This window comes from Triticum urartu, chromosome 3, assembly GCF_003073215.2.
Source record: "Triticum urartu cultivar G1812 chromosome 3, Tu2.1, whole genome shotgun sequence".
Lineage (NCBI taxonomy): Eukaryota > Viridiplantae > Streptophyta > Magnoliopsida > Poales > Poaceae > Triticum > Triticum urartu.
In genome coordinates this window covers 460,712,452-460,735,315 of record NC_053024.1, presented here as the reverse complement: position 1 = coordinate 460,735,315, position 22,864 = coordinate 460,712,452, and the positions used below count along the sequence as shown (strand labels likewise).

The window sequence follows — 22,864 nt, the reverse complement described above, 5'->3', positions numbered from 1 at the left end:
AGAACATAAGTGGATCATCACACAACTCCGGCAAGAACACAATCACCCCCTTACAACCAGTACAGGTATGACCCGCAACTGGAAATCACATAACAAAATCGGTGAGGGCACCAGACGCATTATGAAAGATATGATGGAAAACAATAGCACCACAACTCAAATGTATGGATATTTAGCCGGGATTGCTGGAGGAGCATCGATGCTGCCTTACACTAGGACGTATTTTCAAAGTGTTAAACAATCAATCCAAATTGAAGAAAATACAGATGACATCAAGAAGACATTACGGCTATTTGTAGAAATGCAAAAATCAAGCAAAGATTTCTTTTATGCTGTCGATGTTGGAAAGGATGGCAAGATAAAAAATGTTTTCTGGTCGCATGCTTGGTCTAGGCTTAGTTACAAGCACTTTGGTGACGTGGTTACATTTGATACTACCTACCAAACAAATATATATGGTATGCCATTTGCTCCTTTTGTGGGTGTAAACAATCACTTCCAGACTATCATCTTTGGCTGCGCACTGGTTATAGAAGAATCAGAGGATGCCTTCAAGTGGTTGTTTAGTACTTTTCTCAAAGCTGTCGAAGATAAGCATCCAGTTGGAATTCTCACAGGTTTACTCTCCACATACCCTTAAAGCACTTTCCTGTTTTCTTTTCTTCAAACGTTCTAATTATTTTCTACAAATAATACAGACCAGAACAGGGCCATGGAACTTGCCATCAAAGCTGTATTCCCTAACACAATCCATAGGTGGTGTAAATGGCACATTTTTTACAAAGCCAAAGAACATATAGGTCCTACTCTTTACAGCAAGACATCTGATTTCAAAGACAAGTTCCATAGAGTTCTTAATCATACAAGGACCATAGATGAGTTTGAAGGTGCTTGGAACTCACTTATTGCTGAGTATGATCTCCATAGCAACACCTGGCTACAAGATGTGTGGGATAAACGTGATCGCTGGGCGCCACCATACTTCAAAGATTATTTCTTCGCGAAGATGACGACAACGCAACACAGTGAGTGCATGAATCATGTGCTCAAAGCCTACATTTCACCATCATCAACCATGCATAACTTTGTTAAACAATACAATAAATTTATTGCGGATAGGATTGCGGCTGAGGACAAACTTGAGTTCGACACTTCGAAGGTACATTTATAATACAATACAAATATACCTTTTCCATTTTCTAAACGTGATTCATTACCCATACCTCACTAATTTGCCACTTCTCATATTCACAGGATGCAAGGCAACCGTGATGTGGTTCGCCAATAGAGAGGAAAGCTGCTAAAGTTTACACGGACACCATGTTTGCGAAGTTCAGCGACCAGGTATACATGAGTGCATCTTACTTTGTCCAAGAAATCAGAGATGATGGCACATACATCACTGTTCACATGGATTGTGATACGAGGGGAAACTGGAGTAAGTTGGAGTTTCCAGTTCATGTAAATGAAGATGAAGAGGAATACAGATGTATTTGTAGATTGTTTGAACACATGGGCATATTATGCTCACACATAATCAGGGTATGAACAATGTAACCTTTCAGTACTAGTCTTCTTTTCCCAAGGAAATTAGAGTCAAATTATATTATTTATTTTTGTTTCAGGTTATGATGCATATTGGGTGCCGGACTCTTCCAGACAAATACATCAAGAAAAGATGGACGAGCAATGCCCGAGAAGGAAATAAAAGCAGATTCGACGTGGATGCTGCTGCTTCGAGGACTCACCGGCGTACCCTGTTATTCGAAGCTTGCATGGACCTATCGTCCAAAGGTGATGCATCAGTTGATGCGCACCATGTTGCAATGAGGAAAATTACTGAAGCTTTACAGGAGATCCGTTTGCTGCCAACCCAAGAAGATGCTATGGCTATACCTCAAGTCCACACAACGTCTACACATTTATCTGCAGAATCAGATGATGAGTGCGCCAATGAAATGGAAGACGAGGACATATTGGAAGCTCAAATGCATGACGATGTGATTCCACCTGACCGACGCAAGAAGCGAGGACGTCCGAGGACAGCAAGGCTCAAATCTGTTGCGGAAGGTGGTGTAGGTAAACAACGGAAATGTTCATTCTGCCATGAGAAAGGACACTACAGAACTGGTTGTCCTCAAAACCCAGAGAATTTGACAAGGCCAAAGATTAATAAAGTCTGCAAGAAGTGCCAACTTCCTGGCCATAACACTTCCACATGTGGCGATCCTCCTTTACATACCTGATACGTTTCAGTACAGGTGTATTAGTTTTCTTCCAAAATTTCCTTCATCTTATTGAAGCATGTACTGTTCGTCCTTAATAATAACAGTGCCAAGATATTTATGATTTCACATTGATTTTGTTTTTTGCATAACACTAAGCAATGGTCGTGTTAATCTAGTGTCGTCCTCTCTGCCAACTGTTTAATGTGTGTGTTCTGACTGAGTATCATCCTGCTATCTGTTGTTATCTCCATTGCCATACCTTGCTCATGTTTGTAGATACCCAATGTTTCTCGATATCTTAAAAGGTAAATATGTGATTAAAGCTTCTGGACGATAAGGCAACGAAAAAGATATTTGATAAACAAAGCAAAATCTGCTTACAAAGTATTACGTCATACCCAACTATTTTTGATAGTATTACTTCTGAATTATTTCTAATTATATGTACATATACCTACATGACCCAGACTAGAAAAATGGCTAACATTCAACAATTAATGATTTTTGCAAATATTAGTAGTGATCCTTTATATTTTACCTATTAGCTACCATACATGCCATTGCGTGCGGGAATTATTTCGGTTTCATTATTTCAAAAAAATTACATTAATTAGAGGCCCATCTTTGGAAGGTATTTCATTGCCTAGTTATACCATTTCCATAATACACACGCCCTGCAAAAAATTTGGAAGGTATCCGACGGGAAATTAGTTCGGTTTAATTTCGCCAAAAACGATTGACCATTGATGACAGCCCTATTTTTTGGAAGGCAATACCCTTTCCATGTTATACCCTTTCCAAAACCATGTATCATTTCGGTATGTTTTTTCAAAAAAGATGGACCATTAATGCACTTGGAATTAATGCACATTCCACGCCATTCAACTTTCATAGCAAGGTATTCAATTCGCATGCATCAATTATTTTTGGAAAGTTCGTATGGAGTATGAATTACAAACAGACATATGGAAACTAATTTTCTTACTGATGGATATAAAATGCATAAAATATACACCTATTTCTTAACGGGTCATACCCAATATCAGATCTAATGGCATCTAGGCAAGGTGCCTGGGCACCTAGGTGTCCCAAACTGCCGTCCTATATATATATCCCTGTATATATAATAATAAAGCAGCGATGGTTTCTGGTCGTACGTCGTCTGCATTTTTGCAGAAAAGCCCCTCTATTTCCTAAGAATTCAACCCACAATCCTATTTTAAGTCTGTTCACGAGATAACGTTTCATTTTTGCAAAAAAGACCCTGGCGTCGTGGCGGGCGTTAGTGCACAGCGGACAGGAGGTCGCCGAAGGTGGCCTTGGCCAGCATGGGGGCGAGCTCGCGCGCGCGCTTGCGGCTGGCGACCCTAGCCCGCAAGTCCTCCCGCTGCTTGGCGAGGCCATTGGCCTTCCTGTGCGCCTTGTCAGCCTCTGCGCTTGCCTTGGCGGGCCAAGGCGTCGCAGAACGGGCGGCGGATCTCGGCTGCTCTGCCATGGATCCGGGTGCGGAAGGATCGAGACGGGAGGGGCGGCAACCTCCATGGCGGGTCCCTGGAGAACACCAGCATGGATCCGACGGTGGACGGATCGAGACGGAGAGGCGATGACCTCCATGGCGGCCTCCGGGGCAGAGGAGGCAGGGTCTTGTGGTGTCGCTCGCCTGAGATTCTGGCGCTGAGGAGACGTCGGGAACGGGAGAAGGATGGCGAGGCAGGTCGGATACGGGGGGATCTGGTGATTCCCGACGGCGGACGGGTGGCGGCGGTCTACATGCTGCGGGGTCGGCTCGAAGCTCCTGCAGCGGGCATGGTGGTCTTCCTGTTGAAGAAAACAGAGAGGGTTGAGAAAGAGAAGAGAGAGACATGGGAGAGATAGAGAGGGAGAGAGACAGGGGAGAGATAGAGAGGGAGAGAGGAGGCGGGGCAACATCACGGTGCAGCAGCTGCTCACCTAGGCGACGACGTCGGCAGGGACGCCGGGGTGTGGGTCGGAGACTCGGAGCGGAGGACCTCGGGCGTCCATGGCGGCCTCTGTAACAGAGAGCAAGAGAGATAGAGGGAGATGTGAGTAAACAGGAGAAAAAGAGAAGAAGAGAACACGGAGATGACGGGGAAAAGAAGGCAGGGGAGAAGGAGCTCGGCGTCGGGGACGAGGTGGCTGCGCTCAGGAGCAGCAGATCGAGCCGCGGCACGGCTATGGCGGTGATAGACAGCATCGCGATGGAGATGAAATGATGGGCTTGGAGGGGGAGGAGCAGCAAGGAGGAAGGATAAGACCAGAAGCGAAGTCAGAGCGGCGGCAGCATCTGCCAAGGAATCTCTCCCTAAACTAGGTGCGGTTGTCGCCTGTCGTAGTGGGCACATGTGACTATATGCTGCCAATGATAAGATTTTTTTATACAAAGTACTATTTACGTGTCTGGTCATCAGTTGTGCACGTCACATGCAAATCCAATGAAAAACACCAGAAACACACACACGTTGGCTCTTGGCAGAAGAGAACTCCTTGTCTGTTTTGTACATTTGATCATAAATTATCTGACTCTAATCAGATATTTCCTCTGTTATGTAAAATTTGGTACATAAATTATCTGACACTAAACATAGTATCTGATAGTATGTCTTAATGTTTTGTTGAGTAGTATTTTGAAAAATAAATACTTCTAAGTTTGTATTCATCCTGTACATTCATCAGTTTCAGTAACAAATAAGTTAGCGTTATGCATGTGAAGAAAAACTCTTCCCTCCTGTGTTTGTTCAAAACAGAGAAAAAATGCAACAACAAAAAACGATTTGCATGTTTATAAATTGATCTTTCAAAATGAAAAATGCAGTTTTTAATAATATGGATGTCTTGCTATACAGTTTGCTTTGTTGGTTAAACTCATGTTTAAATATTTGAATGTGTCCTTTTGAACATATGGTACACCTTTGATTATCTGCATAATCATTCTGCCTTTTCTTTATTATTTAGAGGAGATAAGATGTATAAATGTTAAATATTCTTCCATACATTTGACATGTAACCCTGTATTGTGTATCATGTTATGTAGGTAGACCAGACAGTCAGTTTTGAAAACTGTTTGACCATGGCCATCCTGTTAGATGCTTGGAGTATATTACTTAGCTACACGCCAAATTCCCATGATGTATGGCAAAAGGCCTTCGATTAACTAACGATGTTTAGATATATAAGAGAAGATTCATATGATGTTTTCCTACAATTGTAACTATGAACCCATAAGTGAGTTTTTAATCATTTTCTTATTAAATAATTGAAGTGATTGCTTTTCTCTTTGATTTTCTTTGTGTGAAATATATAGGGCCGTCTTATAGTTATATTTGACCTGAAACAAATTAAGGTCCATTATTCAGTCCAAACATGCATATTTGTTAATGGAATTTTATGTTTGTCCCAATTGACACAAAGACTTACTTGCGTCAATTATATCATTTTTTATATGAGGGTATATGTAGCAAATAGTGTGTTGTAATTATTTTTGTACGTATAGTTAATTAGCACTAAGGCACATCATATGTATTTGTGGTAAAACTAGAAATGCATGTAACTTCTTTTGATGCACTGTAAATAAATGAACACCGTTAGCCCAATCAAAGGGTAGTAATCATTTTCTTATAAAATAATTGAAGTGATTGCTTTTATCTTTGAATTTCTTTGTGTGAAATATATAGGGTCGTCTTATAGTTATATTTAACTTGGAACAAAATAAGGTCCACTGTTCACTCCAAACCTACATATTTGTTAGTGGAAGTTTATGTTTGTTCGTGCCGACACAAAGACATACTTGCATCAATTATATCATTTCTATATGAGGATGTATGTAGCAAATAGTGTGTTGAAATCATTTTTGTACATACAGTTAGCACTAGGACACGCCATATGTATTTATGGTAAAAACTAGAAATTGATGTAAGTTCTTTTGATGCACTATAAATATATGAACACTATTAACCAAAATAAGAGGGTGCACTAAATTATTGGCCATTTAGATTCATGGTTTTGATGTTAATTGTTCTACCATGAACATTCTCTTCCGCTAGCATTCGAACAGTAATGTCTAAGCCACGATTGAACCAGGGATCAATAGATTGTTTGTAGAATGAGCTAGCCACAACGCCAAAGTAAGTGTTTCGTTCTGCACGTATAGGGATCTTATAGAGTTGGAATGTTAAGCTTCACTTTAATTACTTTGCGGAATATGTGCACTAAAAGAATTTTAATTTCTCATGTCAGGCAATTGGAAAGATCTCAAATTTTATTTACATTGTTTTCTTTCACAAGTGAGTGCATGGATGATTTCTCCCGTTGCAACGCACGGACATTTTTCCTAGTATATATATATATATATATATATATATATATATATATATATATATATATATATATTGGTGGGAGGGAGAGGGGAGAGGCCAAGGGGCGCCCCAAGTGGGGCCGTATCCTACTTGGGCTCCTGCCCTGGTTCGCGCCCCTTCCTCTAGCATTCGAACAGTAATGTCTAAGCCGCGATTGAACCAGGGATCAATAGATTGTTTGTAGAATGAGCTAGCCACAACGCCAAAGTAAGTGTTTCGTTCTGCACGTATAAAGATCTTATAGAGTTGGAATGTTAAGCTTCGCTTTAATTACTTTGCGGAATATGTGCACTAAAAGAATTTTAATTTCTCATGTTAGGCAATTGGAAAGATCTCAAATTTTATTTACATTGTTTTCTTTCACAAGTGGGGTGCATGGATGATTTCTCCCGTTGCAATGCACGGGCATTTTTCTTAGTATATATATATATATTGGTGGGAGGGAGAGGGGAGAGGCCAAGGGGCGCCCCAAGTGGGGCCATATCCTACTTGGGCTCCTGCCCTGGTTCGCGCCCCTTCCTTGTATAGGCGCTAGGGGAAGGAAGGGGGAGGTGGCGCCCCCCTTTCCTTTCTCCCTTGAGGAGGGGGAGGAAGGAGGGACTTGCCCTTTCCCCTTTCCTTTCCCTAGGGCTGGCCGTCCTGGTGGAGGGGCGCACCCGCCCCTTTTGGGTTGATCTGTCCCTCCCTTGGCCCATTAAGCCCATATCTTTGTCGGGGGTGTCCGGAACTCCTTCCGGTGACCCTATATGTACTCGGTACCCTCCGGAACACTTTCAGTATCCGAATACCATCGTCCTATGTATCAATTTTTATCTCTCGATCATTTCAAGACTCCTCGTCATGTCCATGATCTAATCCGGGACTCCGAACAACATATAGGAGGCTGCAGCGGCGACGAGAGGAGTCAGGCATGCTGCTCGAGATTTGTCCTGCAAGAGTCACAATCGAGTGCATTGAGTTGACGGCGAGCCACAACTGACGACGATGGCGACCAATTGCTACGAGCGGACAACTCCTACTGCAATGAGTGAGAGCGGTGGCCGATGGGGGCATACTAAGATCTGCAGCGGTGGCGGTGGGCGATGGGGGCGAACTACGAGCTGCAGCGGTGGCGGTGGCCGATGGGGCTGCCCGTGACTTCATTGACCCAAAATGCACATATGTGAGAGATGAAAGATTGACGGGACGAGAATTAAACGACTAGGATGAAAGAGATTCTATAGTCAGAGGCCGAAATTTGGATCGGTCGACCGAAAGATAGCAGCGCCCTTTCCAAAAAGATTTCTTTCCTCGCGATCTTGCCCGCACAATCTCCAATCTGACGGGCACAAGATTTTCCGTCGAAGTACTAGTGGGCGATACATGCGTAAAAATCGTACTACTCCCAACCTCGCCGGACTCGCAATCGTTCCGGCTAATCCACATCGCCGAACAGCTCCAGCCCAAACCCTAGCCCAGCACATGGACCACGACGCCGCCGCTGCTTCCCCGTCTGCATCGCCCTCCTCCTCCGGTGCCTCCCCCTCGCCGCGCTCCAAGCGTCGCCGCACCGACCGCTATGCGCTCGGCTTCGAGTTCGCTCCACGCTCTGCGCCCTCAGCTCCGGCCCCGCGCACGACGCCTGAGTGGACGGAGGAGTCCACCTTCGCGCTCCTCGACGCCTGGGGCGAACGCTTCGCCTGCGACGGCCGCCGCAGCCTCAGCGCCGACGAGTGGCTCGAGGTTTCCCGCATCGTAGCCGCCGCCGCCTCCCGCCCCGCGGGATACTTCTCCGAGTCGCAGTGCCGCAACCGCATCGACACCCTCAGGAAGATGTTTCGGAAGGAGAAGGAGAGGTCCCGCCTGGCTGCCCACCGCTCCAGCAACCCCGCGCCCTCCAAATGGGTATACTTCGACAAGATGCTGTCCCTCATGTGCCCACCGACGCCGACCCCGCCGCCACTACTGCCGCCACTAACTCCTCTCGTGACGCGGCGCCGTGACACGCATCCAGTGCCACGCCGTTCATGGGGGGTGGACGTTGGGGAGCTTGTGCTCGCTGGATGTAGCAAAGTGGTACCAGGGAATTCAGTGCCAGATGTGCAATTGAGGGAAAAACAGACATACGAGCCTGTCGCAGTACAGGGGGAGGAATATGCGATTCTCACAGAGGCAATTCATAGGCTTAGGGAGGTTTATGAGAGGGTGGAGAGTAGCAGGAGGCAGCACATGGCGGAGTTGAAACGTATGCGGAAGGATATGCAAAGGGATCTTGAGGTGAGGCGGAGAGAGATTTTGGAGAAGGCACAAATGGAGATAGCGAGTCTTGAGGAGGAGGATGCAAAGGATGGTGCTGTTAACAATAGATTAGAGGATTACAATGGTGTTGAGGAGCAGAACAATGGCGCTTTGGATGCTTCTCCTTAGCCCAGCACGTACAAGTTCAGCAAATGAGGTTGGTTCATTTCATCCAAGATGACAAATTGTGGGCCAAATCATGTTCCATAGCATTGTATTTAGATTACGTTGCATTCCTCATGCTTTATGGCTTATCATGGTGGGCGCCTATCTTTAATTTCATATAGAGAACTCAACACATCATTCAAGAAAGTAAAATAGATGTGACCAGCTGTACGTGGTAGGTCTATTAGTTATACACCCATGCCAGCATTCTGAGCGGTTGAGCCTTGATATGACACCTTTGATTATTTTGTAGGGTCTTGCGTTTATGATTTGTTCAAAATTTTGCTTGAGGTATAATCTGTATCCACATATATTAGAAGGAGCATGCTAGGAGAATTATAATGTGGTTGATGTTAGGTCCGTGCAAGGAAAATGAAATCCTATGAGAAGGCACAGCTAATTGCCTTAGTGTATTGATGATTTAGATGACACCAATAGCAACAAATGACTGTGGTAATTATAGGGAAATATGTCGAAGTACTCCCTCCGTTCCTTTTTACTTCGCATATAAGATTTGTGTCGAGTCAAACTTTACAAACTATGACCAAATTTGTATAAAAAATATCAACATCTACAATATCAAATATACATAATATGAAACTACATTCCATAATGAATCTAAAGATATTCCTTTGGCGTTGTAAATGTTGATACTTTTTTCTATAAGTTTGGTCAAACAAGAAATACTTTGACTTCAGGCAAAAGTTATATGCAGACTAAAAAGAAACAAAATGAGTACCAAGCCTTGCCTTAAAATTGCCTACATTGTTATAGGAGAATGAGATCAGCGATGATACCCCGCACGTTGCTGCGGGAACTGGATGCAGTTATTTCTATAAGATTTGGCAGTGTGAAACTTTAGTATTTGTGTTAGCAATATGAGAATAGAAACTAAAGTACACACACTTTATTATTATAAATTTGTAGAATATTTATTGAATATGAGTAGCATGCATGGTGCATGTTAATGTGAGTTCTTTCATGCATAATGACATGGTGAGTTGGCATAGTTGCATGTTGAGAGAATTAAATCTAGTGGGGCATGCATGGTGGCATGGTGAGTTGGCATAGTTGCATGTTAAGATAATTGAGTTAGTGGTGATGAATCTCTTAGGTATATAGGATATGCTATAGGTTAGATCTTGGTTGCTACCATCGGGTTATTCAAAAATTTATTTGAGATTTTTTTCAAGCGACCGGCAAGAGCTCTGCCTACATTTCTATAGGAGAATGAGACTAGCTATGAGTTGTTGGAGACATATGCTAGGTTAGATCTGTGTTGGTACCATAGAATAATTCAAAATTTTATTTGAGATATTTTTCAAGCAACCGGCAAGAGCTCTGCCTTTTCATTAAGAAGAAGAGAATTGAGCAGTTAATAAGGAAATCTGGCTGAAAATCGATACATTTGCGACACGCGCACACACCAGCTCCGAGGCTCCGCGCCAGACGAGCCAGCGCCTCTGCCACCCAAGTGATCAGAGACGACACCCTACAACGCAACGGCAGATTCCGGAGCCACCGCTCTGGCATCCACATCAGCCTCAAGGCCACACACTAGTAACCAGAGAAGACACCCTAAAACACCACCGTAACCATATCTGGAGCCGCCGCTCCAACTTACGACCCTAAGCAACACACACACGTCGGTCCTGAGGCCGGGCACCTGGCCGGCCCACGACACTGCCACACAAGCGACCAAAGCCGGCTTCCCATGAAGATGAAAATCTGGAGCCACCACTCTGACTTCCACATCGGCCATGAGGCCGCGCACCAAGCCAGCAGACAGCTCTGCCACCTAAGGGACCAGCGTCGGCATCCTTCACTAGATGACAAAATCCGGAGCCATCGCTCCAACTTCCACACCGGCTCCAAGGCCGCACAACAACCGAGCCGATGGCTTAGTTACCCATGCGACTGAACGCTGTCAGCACAACTCAGCGCGGCAAAAGCTCATCTGGCTAGGTCATGGCGTCCCGAGACGGTGCCTCCAAGGAGGAAGCGATGAGGACGCGACGGTCGCCCGCTCCAGCAAAAACCTGGAACTCGAGCTTTCGCTCGGAGAAACTAAACCCTTGATGGCGGGAGATGAGCCAGAGCACCCACAATGGACCTCCAAGGAGGGGAACAACGCCCATGGGCGCCGTCATCGTCGATGGCAAGCAAGGTGGAGTTATGTTTTGACCCAAGGCTCCGGCACCCCCACACCACCACCATCAATGACGCACGCCGCTGCCGCTGCTGCCGCCAACCATGCCAACAATGCCATGGCCCACACGCCGCTGCCCAACCGCAAGGTGACCCCAACAAGCCAGAGCGCACCGACTACCATGCACCACCACCAGGACTTTATTTGAGATATAGGGAAAGATATCCTACTATTGGAATTTCTAGGTCATATGTTGACTTGTGTTTGCGGCTTTCGACTATGAAAGATTTGATATGCATATGTTGTCGGTGTTCTTTTGCACACTCTGAATCATATCTTATGACCTCTATCTATGCTTAGATGGAACTCGTTGAGCTTGATTTACGGCTCTAATGTTAGCCAAATATGCACTTCCCCTTTACAAATTATTAAGAACCGTATTTGTGAAAAAAATGAAGTTCGAAAAAAGATCACAATATATGTTATTGTATCTTCAAGCAGCAGCATGGAGGCTGTCATTTGTTTATACTTCATTACGATACATGCTCAAGATAGTATCTTCTTGGGAAGTGTGTCACCTCAGTTTTTGTCAAATGATGCTTCAGAAAATTAATGACGGAAAGACGGATAAGTCCTCTTTGCAAGCTGGTTATTTGTTTCCATGCTTTAAATGAAAAGACTGAGTGTGTTTGTTTACAAGTTACCACAAAATTAGAAATTTTCGAAGCAGTACTATGCGTATCTGAAATTTGAGCTATACTGTGTTATCTAGTGATTTCACAGCAAACACATGGATATTTATTTAGTTTCACTCTTCAATACAGTTTTTTTTTTGTTGGAGTGCTACCTCAGTATGCACTAGTTGAAATACTGTGCCTCCTGTTCCTTTATGTTTGATACTTGGTTTACCTCTATCTTTGGTTGGTGCTAATAAATCCTTGGTGATGTGGGAGTCACTTGGAAACTACTCCCTCCGTTCCTAAATATATGTCTTTTTAGAGATTCCAATATAGACTACATACGGACCAAAATGAGTGAATCTATACTCTAAATTATGTCTATATACATCCGTATGTAGTCCGTATTGCAATCTCTAAAAAGACTTATACGTATTTAGGAACGGAGGGCGTAGAATAGAAGTTCCAACTTTGCATGGAGCCTTGGAGCTTGTTGCTTGGTGTGGTTATGATTGACATGTTTGAATGCATCCCTGTGAGTACCTTTTAGTTGGTGTCATGAACTACAACTACCTATTGTTACCACACCCTTTTGTAATATATGTACAAGTAGTCGATTATAATTCCTAAATATTGGCGAGTACCACTAATACAACCACTTGGAGTACCATTACATAACTCCAGGATGTTGGATGTTGACCAAATAGTTCATGGAAGTTCCTGTTGCAGTGAAAATCCCACATCATTGTTCATAATATTTTCAATAATATGTCATGTCCACATTTTTGTTTTTAACAAGGTGAAAGGTCCTTATCTTTTTGCACACGTGGTTTAATCACATTGTTTTATCCAGATAGAATGTTGGTTTCTGTCCTGTACTAGAATTTAAACAGTCCAGAACTTGAACATGGAAGATGACTTGTTTAATCTCCGTGATGCAGGAACAAAGCTGGGATATCATGTCAATAGTTGGATCCACAAGGTGTTTCAGACACAAAATGGGGATATCATGTCAATAGTTGGATCCGGTAGCCTTAATTACGATTGGTATTGTTAGATATTAGGACTGTCAGATATCCGAGTTTAACTCAATCTGTCGACGCCCCGTGCAGTTTGTTGTATAATTATCTTTTGTATCACTCGTGTGAAGCTGAACAAAATATCAGTGATTACTTAATTGTTGTATTTTCCCCAGTTAGGGATGACCACGTGGATGAAAATTAATATGGATCAATAACATGTGATTTGACCAATATAAGCTTGGCTAATTTGTAGTGCTAGTTTGCAGCTGTACTTGCCCAGATTTGAGTCATTCGTTGTTTTTTCAAGTCTTTGATTCCTTGTTGTCTCGCTTATTATTTTCTCTGGTTTAAAGTTGGTGCAAATTGCACATATTCTTTGTAAAGCTTGTGGAGTTGAGTAATTAACCGCCTTACCAGTTACCAAGTAATTATCCCTGAACGATCATTGTTCAAGCTTGTGGCATGGTAAGTTGGCACCAAAAAAATGGGCAGATGCAGATAAGCCAGCCGTCAAACTGGAAACTATACACGACAAGCTAAACAGGTAATTCAGACCTACAAAGTATATGAATCTAATTTTTCCTGTTCTCCAAACATTATTCTGTGAGGTTAACTACTCGGGGAACAGCTCTTCCTTGACGGCAGGTGCAATCCACTGGATCTGGATGTGGGTGATCTCCCAGAGCTCGTCTCCGTCTCTCTGCACCAGCACCTCCTTGTTCTTCATCTCGACGATCATCCTCTTGAGCATCCGAGGCACCAGCTCCTGCATCACGCCGGCGCCGCCGCCGGCCGCCAGGTCGGACTTGATGCACGTGTCCAGCCGACGCAGCACGCCGAGCCAGAAGGTCCGGAAGCCCGGCCCCTGCGCCAGCGTCCCCAGGAAGAGCACGAAGACGTCGGCCAGCAGCTCTGTCGCCGCGGCGAGCGTGCCCTCCATGCTCCGCGTCTCGCGCTCCGCGCCCTCCCGCCGGGAGTACTCGAGCGTCTTCTCGTGCAGGTCGTCCACCATGGCGAAGATGACGAGGTTGAAGCAGGCCAGGCAGCCCGCAGGGCCGAAGTCCAGGTCCCCCGCCGCGGCCAGCGCGAAGCTCCGGCCGAGGTCCGTCACGGCCTGGTTGCGGATCTCCTCCCGCCGCACCAGGCTCGTCTTGCGCAGCGTCTCCGCCAGCTTGATGAACATGTTGGTCGCCAGGTTGCCCATGCGCGACGCGTCCTCCACCGACGACAAGCTGTTGCTGCTCCCCGGGTCAGAGTAGCCGGACTTGTGCCACTGCACGAGCCAGTTCACGGACTCGGCCATCAGCTCCAGGATCTTGGTGCTAATCTCGAGGGGGCTGATCTTGAGCGCGGCGAAACCGAAGGCCGCCTCGATGCAGGCCGCGTAGTTGAACCGCGAGATGTGCGCCCCGTCGCTCATCAGCTTGATCATCGCGGCCACGGACTGGTCGAAGGTCTCCGGGTGGCGGCCGGTGACCGACAGCAGGTGCAGCAGCGTCTTCCACCCGAGCGGCGTCTGCACGCTCCCGGCGTGCTCCATGATCAGCTTCACGATGCACTCCGAGATGCCCTCGCAGCACGTGTCGAGGATCTCCTTGTCAAGCTTCCACATCAGGTTGATCGACTTGCAGATGAGCTCCTCGGCGAGGCGGTCGGGGGTGGCCTGTCCCGGGAGCAGCTTCACGGCGACCTTGAAGAGCACTACGATGGCCTTCTCCGCGAAAGGGCACGGCGAGAAGAGCGGCAGCATGGACACGGCCGTGAAGCAGTCGTGCATGTGCTGCCAGAAGGACGCGAAGCGATGAAGGTTGGCCAGGGAGACGAGCAAGATGAGATCCCAGCAGAAGCCCACGGTCTCCTCTTCCTCGATCGGGGTGCTGAATTTCTGGCCCTTGCCACCGGCCGCAAAGATAAGCGCCCGCCCAAGGTTCTGCAGCGACTCGTCAGGCAGCTTCCCGCTCTCCGTGAACATGCTGCCGATCTGGCATTGCTGGATGATCTTGAGGTTGTTCTCGAACTCGTTGCCGACGCAGAGCAGCGACTCGCCACAGCCGTCGAGAGACAGGAACTGCGAGAACCGGCCGATCATGCCGGACACATGTCGGCTTGTCCCGGCGCCACGGTGCGACGAGGGGAAAATGGCGGCTGAATCTGACTTGGGGCGAGGGCCTAAACGGCTGGACACGCTGCCGTCCTGTTCGACCACCGACTGGGGTAGCAGCCTGAGCCGCTTGAGCTTGAGCAGGCAGTCGACGATGTTCTTCCAAGCGCCTCGCACCGACTCGCCGAACCTGTTGGCGATGGTGAAGAGAGCCAGTGTTGACATCCTCGGCTTGAGCTCATTGCTGAAAGTGAAGATGGTCTCCTCCGTGGTGGCGTAGGGGTTCAGCAGCGTCGTGAACTTGCAGAGGCAGCAGAGGAGCTCGTCAAGCACGTCCTCCAGCCCGTAGCGTGCAATGCGCGCCACGGAGATCAAGCCCTCCACGCACTGGTTCAGGATCTCCTCGTCGTCCGTGTAGTCGAATATGGCGGCCAACGTCGCGACGGCCGGACCGGAGACGGCAATGAACACCTCACGGCTGAGCTTGTGCTTGAAGTCGCAAGGGGTGAAGGGCTCGATGGAGCGCGACCGCTTGACGATGTCTGCCCACCGGCTGGTGGTCATCTCGACGTTGGTGGCGCCCTGGCTGAACATGGTGATGGCGTTCACCGCAATGGAGTGGAAGAGCTCGGACAGGTACTCCCTGGGAAGGTCCTTGCCGGAGTTGATGGCGCGGTTGTTCCTGATGAAGTCATCCTCTGACATTTTCTTCTTCACCTGGGGGTTGTGCAGATCGGTGTTGAGCATGATGACGGAGTAGCAGAGGATGAAGGCGGCGTCCTTTGTCGCGAACACCTCCTGCGTTTGCTGCTCGTAGAAGCGCTCCGAGAAGTGCTCAAGAACGCGCTGTATCTTCTGCGACTCTCCGGGCAACCGGAACGACTCGAGGTAGGTGCGGAGCGCGGTGTCGAGGATGGAGCCGTTGAAGTCAAAGGTGTCGGTGAACTCCTTGAGCACTTTGAGGTTGAACTCGTCCGGGTCGCCGAGGAACTCCCCGATCTTGACCTTGTCGAGGCCCGGCGAGTAGCGCAGGAAGTAGGCCATGCTCTTGGGGTCCGGCGGGGTGGGCACCAGGTGGCACAGCTTGAGGAACTCGACGCCCTTCTTCTCGTCGCGGTTGTAGTGGTTGGCGGCGATGGCCACCTTCTTCTTCTTGAGCTTGCGCTTGCGGACGAAGTCCACCCAGGTCTCGTGGCCATGGTCGTCGCTCGAGTCCCACCGCTCCAGCCAGAAGAGCCGGTACTCGGAGATCTCCACGTTGTACGCCTCCTGGTCCGGGGCCTTCTCCACCTCCACGTTGTCGGCGATGGTGGTGATCATGTTGACGAGGCCCTCGAACGCCTGGAGCTGAACGGTCGTCATCGGGTTCGACAGCGGGTACGCCGCCTTGCAGAGCAGCTTGCCGACCTCTTCGAAGACATTGCGCATCAGCGGGTCGCAGTCGTAGTTGACGTACATCTCGATCACGAACGTTGGCTGCCGGCAAAAGCTGATGAGCCCCTCGATCGCTACCTCCTGCAGCTGCATCCCGCTCGCACCGCTGCCAACTCGGAGTATCACGTACATGAAGAATGCTTCCAGCTGGAGCTTGAGGAACCTGGAACAAGATGCCATTCAAAACGGGAGCAACCACAGACTCGGATGACATAGTTAAGGGTGCATACCTGCGCAAGAAGTTGTACAGGTTGAGAACCGTGCTGCAGATCATGGAGAGGACCAGAGGGCTGCACTCCGTGGCGTAGTAGATCAAGTGGTAGAAAAGATCATCCTGGATGAGGCGCAAGAGCTTGGGATGCTTGCCAATGGCCTCGCCGCCGAGCTCCACGGCCGAGTTGAGCAGCACCAGGGCAAAGAGCTGCACGTCCTCCTCGGAGGTGAACGCGCCGTGCCCCTCGGGCGTCATCACCATGTCGGGGGCATTGAGGAGCAGCGAGCAGAGGAAGTTGAAGACATCAACCATGCACCGCGCGCCGAAGCCTGCCGCGGAGGTGACGGACATGTCGTCCTCAGCGTCGTCGCGGATGTCCGGCAGGCGGGCGAAGACGGCCTGCAGGATCTCGTGCATGCAGTGCCGAGCCGTGCGCTGCAGGAGCTCGCTGCCGCGGCTGCTGGCCGCGTGCTGCACCACTTGGAAGCACGTGTTGACCGCGGTGCACACGGCGCTGTCCGACAGGAGGGGCGCGGCGCGGGCGCGGAGGAGCGCGGCGAGCACCTGCAGCACGCGGAGGAGCACGGCCTCCTCGGCGCCGGCGTCCGCGATGCGCTCTATGCGGCAGTTGGTGACCGCGGTCAGGATGGCCTGTATCGCGTCCCGGGCGCCCGGCGAGCACTCGTCGAACACGTCGATCCGCAGGATCTTCAGCACGGACGACAGGGCGACGCCGGTGGCCGCCGGCGGGACCTCCTCGCTCTGCACGACGTCGAGGAACGGCGACAGGTACATGGACGGGTCGGAGCAGCGCCACGCGCCGTGGCGGGGCTGGAAGAGGAGGGCACGGAGGCTCTTGAGGGACTGGATGAGGCCTGCGAACACGGCCTCTTCGGCAGCGGCGACCGCCGGAGGGAGGTAAGCGTAGGGGTCCGGACGACGGCGGATGACGGCGAGGAGCGCGGCCACCTCCGTGTTGAGCATGCAGGAGATGCCGAGGTCCTTGAGCCGGGGGTCACGGCGAGTCCCGCGTGCCACGGTGTAGGTGGGCGGGCCATCGTCGTCGTCGTCCGAGGCCGGCGTCCTTGCCATCGCGTGCCGGCGTCAAGGATTATTGGGTTCCCCGAGGTCAAGGGGAGGATTAACTTGTTCAGGGGAAGGCTCTGTCTACTTTGAATATTGGAGGACGTACGCGAATATGGTGGATGAACGTGAGGAGCGAAAGGGAGTTGCCCCATCGCTCATGTCCATTTTTGCCAAGTGGTGAGTGATTTCCTCCTAATCTTGGACTGCTGCCCTTAATTTTCTTTCTTCTGTTCTTCAGCAAACGATGCTACTGTCGCAGACCGCAGACTCTTCACGGTTGCATGTAGAAGTGCGATTTTCTAAAAATAGCAATGGTTCTTTTTTCCTTTTGCAATTAAAATAGCATTTGGTTCGTGCAATGAGTACCGAGTCCTCGACATTGGATCATCTTTTCCAACCAAACACGTACAGTTTAGCCTGCTAAATATTTGAAAGACTGTCTATGGAGTAAAGTACAGGGATGGATAGAAAATACTCTATCAACTGCAGGTAAAGAGGTTCTAGTTAGAGCAACTCTAGCAGACCTCGCAAAAGCCGCAAACCCATAAAATTCCGGCGAGTATACGGGCTCGGCCCAATTTTTCGGCCAGAACAGAGCCCGCATACTCGTCGGGGCCGTAAAAATATTTGCCGCGGCCCGCAAACCGCACGTCCCGACCAGTATATCTACGGGTTCGCGACACGTTTGCGGGGCGAAATCCTATCCCCCGCCGCCGCCGAGCTACACAATTCCCCACTTTCCTCCCCACATTTCTCATCGTCGGCGAGCCCCTTTCGCCTCCAGCCGCCATGTGGAGCTCCGAACGCTGTTCCGGGAGCAGATCCGGCGGCGGCAGCGACCCCGAGCGCGAGTGACGCGTCCGGTCGGACAGCGCGAGGAAGCGCGGGGCGAGGAAGTGGACCAACCGCGGCCTCTCGCCGCCGCCGAGCTTCCGCGTCCGCGAGACGAACGAATACGACTGTTGGCACGACCGTACCCCGTTCTTTGCCGCATGCTCATCCTCCGCGGCAAGATCTTCCTACGCCGGGAGCTCCTCCTCTTTCGGCACGGGCCTTCTCCCCGTGAAGAGGGAGTGGTCGGAGGAGCCGGAGGAGATCGAGTTCGTCCCCGTCAAGGAGGAGCCCGAGGAGCTCGGCCGCCGCGGAGTCGTCGGGCCGGAGGACTTCGTCACCGATGTCGACGCGGTCGTGGCCGCCATTGCCGAATGGAGCTTGCGCGAGTAGGCGGAGCGTCGTGCCACCACGAGGAGGTCGATGTTAGGGAACACAGTTTTTCAAAAAAATTTCCTACGATCACGCAAGATCTATCTAGGAGATGCATAGCAACAAGACGGGAGAGTGTGTCCACGTCTGCTATGCATCTCCATTCAAATACCGAACGTACGGCACCTCCGTGTTTTGCACACGTTCAGCACGATGACGTCCCTTGAGCTCTTGATCCAGTTGAGGATGAGGGAGAGTTCCGTCAGCACGACGGCGTGGCGATGGTGATGATGAAGCTACCGACGCAGGGCTTCGCCTAAGCACTACGACGATATGACCGAGGTGGTAAACCGTGGAGGGGGGCACTGCACACGGTTAAGAGATGTCTGTTGTGCCTTTGGGTTGCCCCCCGCCTCCGTATATAAAGGGGGAGGAGGAGGTGGCCGGCCTAAGGGGGCGCGCCATAAAGGGGGAGCCCCCCTCTTTCCTTCCACCGGAGAGGGAAAAGGGGAAGGGAGAGAGAGGGAGAAGGAAAGAAGGGGGCCGGCCCCCTTGTCGGTGTCAAAACTGGCGGATCTCGGGTATGGGATCTCGAACTGTGCGTCTGAGGTTGATGGTAACAGGAGACAGGGAACACAATGTTTACCCAGGTCCGGGCCCTCTCGATGGAGGTAAAACCCTATGTCCTGCTAGATTAATATTGATGAGTATGGGGGTTCCAAGAGTTGATCTACCACGAGATCGTAATGGCTAAAACCCTAAAAGTCTAGCCTATCTGATTATGATTGCCCCTATGAGCTAAACCCTCCAGTTTATATAGACATCAGAGGGGACTAGGGTTGTACAAAGTCGGCTACAGAGAAAGGAATCTTCATATCCGAACGCCACGCTTGCCATCCATGTCAAGGAGAGTCCCATCCGGACACAGGTGAGAGTGTTCGGTCTTATATCTTCGTAGCCCATCAGTCCGGCCCATGTCCAACAGGCCGGACGCCCGAGGACCCCTTAGTCCAGTACTCCCTCAGTAGCCTCTGAACCAGGCTTCAATGACGAGGTGTCCGGCGCGCAAATCGTCTTCGGCATTGCAAGGCGGGTTCCTCCTCCGAATACTCTGACACAGTTTTCGAACACAGAGATCGTGTCCGGATATGCAAAACAAGTACCACACACCACTGCCGAGAATATAATATTTCACGAGTCCAATCCGCTAACAACTTTTTGCAATATGACACTACATCACCCCCAGTCATTATTTTGAAATGCCTTTTGGCCTGCCGCTCCATATTTCGAGACTCGGCTTTATTGGCACGTCTTGTCAATGCAGAGACCGTGTCCCCCTATTGCGGGATTCTCATCAATACGGGTATGGGTAATCCAACCGTGCCATCAGCACGGCCCCTGGGGAATAGGCGAGTTTTATGACGAGTGGGGAGGCGCTTGATATTCACTGTCTTTATAAGGAGATAAGGATTCACATCTTTCACCAACACATTTTCTCTTTCCGCCTACCCACTCTCGAGCTCCAACGCCCAAGTCCTCATCTTTTTCGCCTCAAGAAAGCACTCGACCTTGTCCGGATCTGGAGTGCAAGGCAAGTGGATGGCCTCCTCCGTCAAGGAGAAGGACATCACCGATCTTCGGGAGGCCGGGTACCTGACGAAAGAAATCGCCCACCGGCTTCCGGCCAAGGGGAAAATCGTCCCCACCCCGAAGCCCAATGAGAGGGTGGTGTTCATCCCCCATTTCGTCCGCGGGTTAGGGTTTCCTCTCCACCCTTTCGTCCGCGGACTCATGTTCTATTACGGGCTAGATTTCCATGATCTAGCCCCGAACTCCTTCCTCAACATCTCAGCATTCATCGTCATGTGCGAGGCCTTCCTCCGCATTCCACCTCACTTCGGATTGTGGCTCAAGATCTTCAATGTGAAGCCGAAGGTGGTGGACGGCCAACACGCAGAGTGCAGAGGTGCCATGGTGAGCAAGATGCCCAACGTCCCGTGGCCCAGAGGTACCTTTGTGGAGACCGTCAAGGGGTGGCAGAAACTGTGGTTCTACGTCACAGAGCCCCAGCGACTCCTCCTGGGTCGCGACTCCCGAATTCAAATCCGGGGCCCCAACGCGGCTTACCCCTGGCAAGAGAAGGGCCTGGAGTGGTCTTCGTCGGACGAGCTGACAACGCTTCAGACACGCATCAGGAGCATGATGGACAAGAACGTCTAGCTTGTTGATGTGATTCAGGTGATGCTAATTCACCGGACCCTTCCATGCCAGAACTGGGCTTGCCACCTATGGGAATTTGATCTGTTCGCACACAAGACCCTGCAACGGTTCTTCGGGACTACACACGAAAACATCTAGAAGGTGCTCTTCACGGCCAACGAGACGTGGCCGAAGACAACCGAAGACCGTGAGCACTACCTGGCTCATCCCGCCAGTTGGGTAAGTTCTCCATGTTTCAAGGCATATCCCTTACTTGCTTACTCAAGGAGGATGTCCCAACTCCCTATCTGTTTTTTTTCAGGGTTGGACGAAAAAGGCGGAGCGGATTCAGTGTCCGGCTCCGCTGCCCGAGGACCCAACCATCCCGCGCTTGACGAAGATGCTGGTTCCAGCGCCCTACAAGGCACTGGAGAAGATGGCCAAGAAGAAGGCCAAGGAGACCAGAGGTGGCCTTCGCCCCAAGGGTACTTCGGACATGGTGTCCGAAGACGCCGAAACTCACTCCGCCGCCGAAGATGACGAGGAGGAGGAAGAGGAAGAAGAAAGCAACTCCCCCTCCCTGAGGGAGGAAAGAAGAGGACGACCTCCACAAATCTGGAGGCAGATGCGTCCAAGAAGGGGAAGGCCTCCCTCGTGGATAGCTCCACGTGGGATGTCGACAGCAGCCCATAACGGCGCCCCAGGATAAGCCCCTGGCCGAATCGTGAGTATTCGAAGACCCCTACGCATTCATATATCGGCCTTTTTTACTTTATGATTTTAACATGTTGAACCATGTACTTACAGTCCGGCTCGTTCCGCCCTTGAGCGATCCTCGTCTTCGGGGAACTTGCTGGACCCGAAGGCGATGGACAGCGGGTCCCTTCCGACGGCCTCCTCTCCCAAGGTCATGGATGACACCGAAGTGTTGTCCCGAATGATCCAAGACCAGGAAGAGACGCAGGAGGCCGTCAGGGTGGCGCCAGAGGGCAAGACCTCGATCGCTGGACACATGGGGGAGCAGATCCCCATGGAGACTGGCGATGGGGGCCACGTCCAATTCGGCCCCCAGCCGGATACAGTCCCGGAGACCTATACGGCTTCGGAATCCGGCAGATAGCCTCCTTCATCAGAAGGAGGTGTGCCTATTCTGCCGGTGACCTCTGTCCAACAATGGACACCAGATACTCTACTGGAAGCACTGCAAAGTGCTTCCATCCTTAAGGAACACCGTACCCTTATGGGTGCGGTGATTGAGAAGATTCAGTCCGCGAAAAGCGGACTGACCGAAGCCTGCACAAGCCTTCTAACAGGCTTTGAGGTAAGCAATGTAACTTTGTGAAAAGAAAATCATAGTATAGATAGTAGCCCCTGAGACTCTGTTGGGTGTTCGGAAAGAAGAGCCGAACAGAGGATCAAATAGTTTTTCGCAGAATACTAACCAGATATGTTGATGTGAATAAGCAGGCATCGCTATTGGCCGCGACCCCTCATGCTGCCAAAGTCTCCGTACTAAAGTAGAGGCTGGAGCAGACCGAGGAAGAGCTCGGTCATGCGAAAAAGCAGTTGGAGGACAATCAAGGTATTCAATGTTTTTGTGTATATCCAAGAGGGATGAATGTTTGTGCGCTGCCCACAGTGCCGCGATATTTTCGTAGGGGCGGCGACCGAGGTAGAGGCCCTCAAGAAGGTGCTGGCCAAGGCTGAGGAGAGGGCGGCAGAGGAACGGGCCGCCC

The 22,864-nt window shown here is 49.7% G+C and overlaps 3 protein-coding genes across 3 annotated transcripts; 1 reads left to right on the top strand and 2 right to left on the bottom strand.

Annotated features, from left to right (window-relative positions):
- Positions 1–3,163: 3,163 nt before the first annotated feature.
- LOC125548483 (serine/arginine repetitive matrix protein 1-like) lies at positions 3,164–4,513 on the bottom strand. Its single transcript, XM_048712067.1, has 2 exons — positions 4,179–4,513; positions 3,164–4,046 (listed from the first exon to the last, which is right to left on the bottom strand). The coding sequence occupies exons 1-2, from the start codon at positions 4,441–4,443 to the stop codon at positions 3,511–3,513; spliced, it is 801 nt and encodes a 266-aa protein (XP_048568024.1). The 5' UTR covers positions 4,444–4,513; the 3' UTR covers positions 3,164–3,510.
- A 3,417-nt stretch (positions 4,514–7,930) lies between these two features.
- Positions 7,931–13,067, top strand: LOC125544342. Its single transcript, XM_048707991.1, has 2 exons — positions 7,931–9,035; positions 12,811–13,067. The coding sequence occupies exon 1, from the start codon at positions 7,964–7,966 to the stop codon at positions 9,005–9,007; it is 1,044 nt and encodes a 347-aa protein (XP_048563948.1). The 5' UTR covers positions 7,931–7,963; the 3' UTR covers positions 9,008–9,035; positions 12,811–13,067.
- A 129-nt stretch (positions 13,068–13,196) lies between these two features.
- LOC125544341 (ARF guanine-nucleotide exchange factor GNL2) lies at positions 13,197–18,021 on the bottom strand. The gene is made up of 2 exons (XM_048707990.1): positions 16,657–18,021; positions 13,197–16,589 (listed from the first exon to the last, which is right to left on the bottom strand). Exons 1-2 carry the CDS (start codon positions 17,730–17,732, stop codon positions 13,505–13,507), a joined length of 4,161 nt encoding a protein of 1,386 aa, XP_048563947.1. The 5' UTR covers positions 17,733–18,021; the 3' UTR covers positions 13,197–13,504.
- Between the last annotated feature and the right edge of the window lie 4,843 nt (positions 18,022–22,864).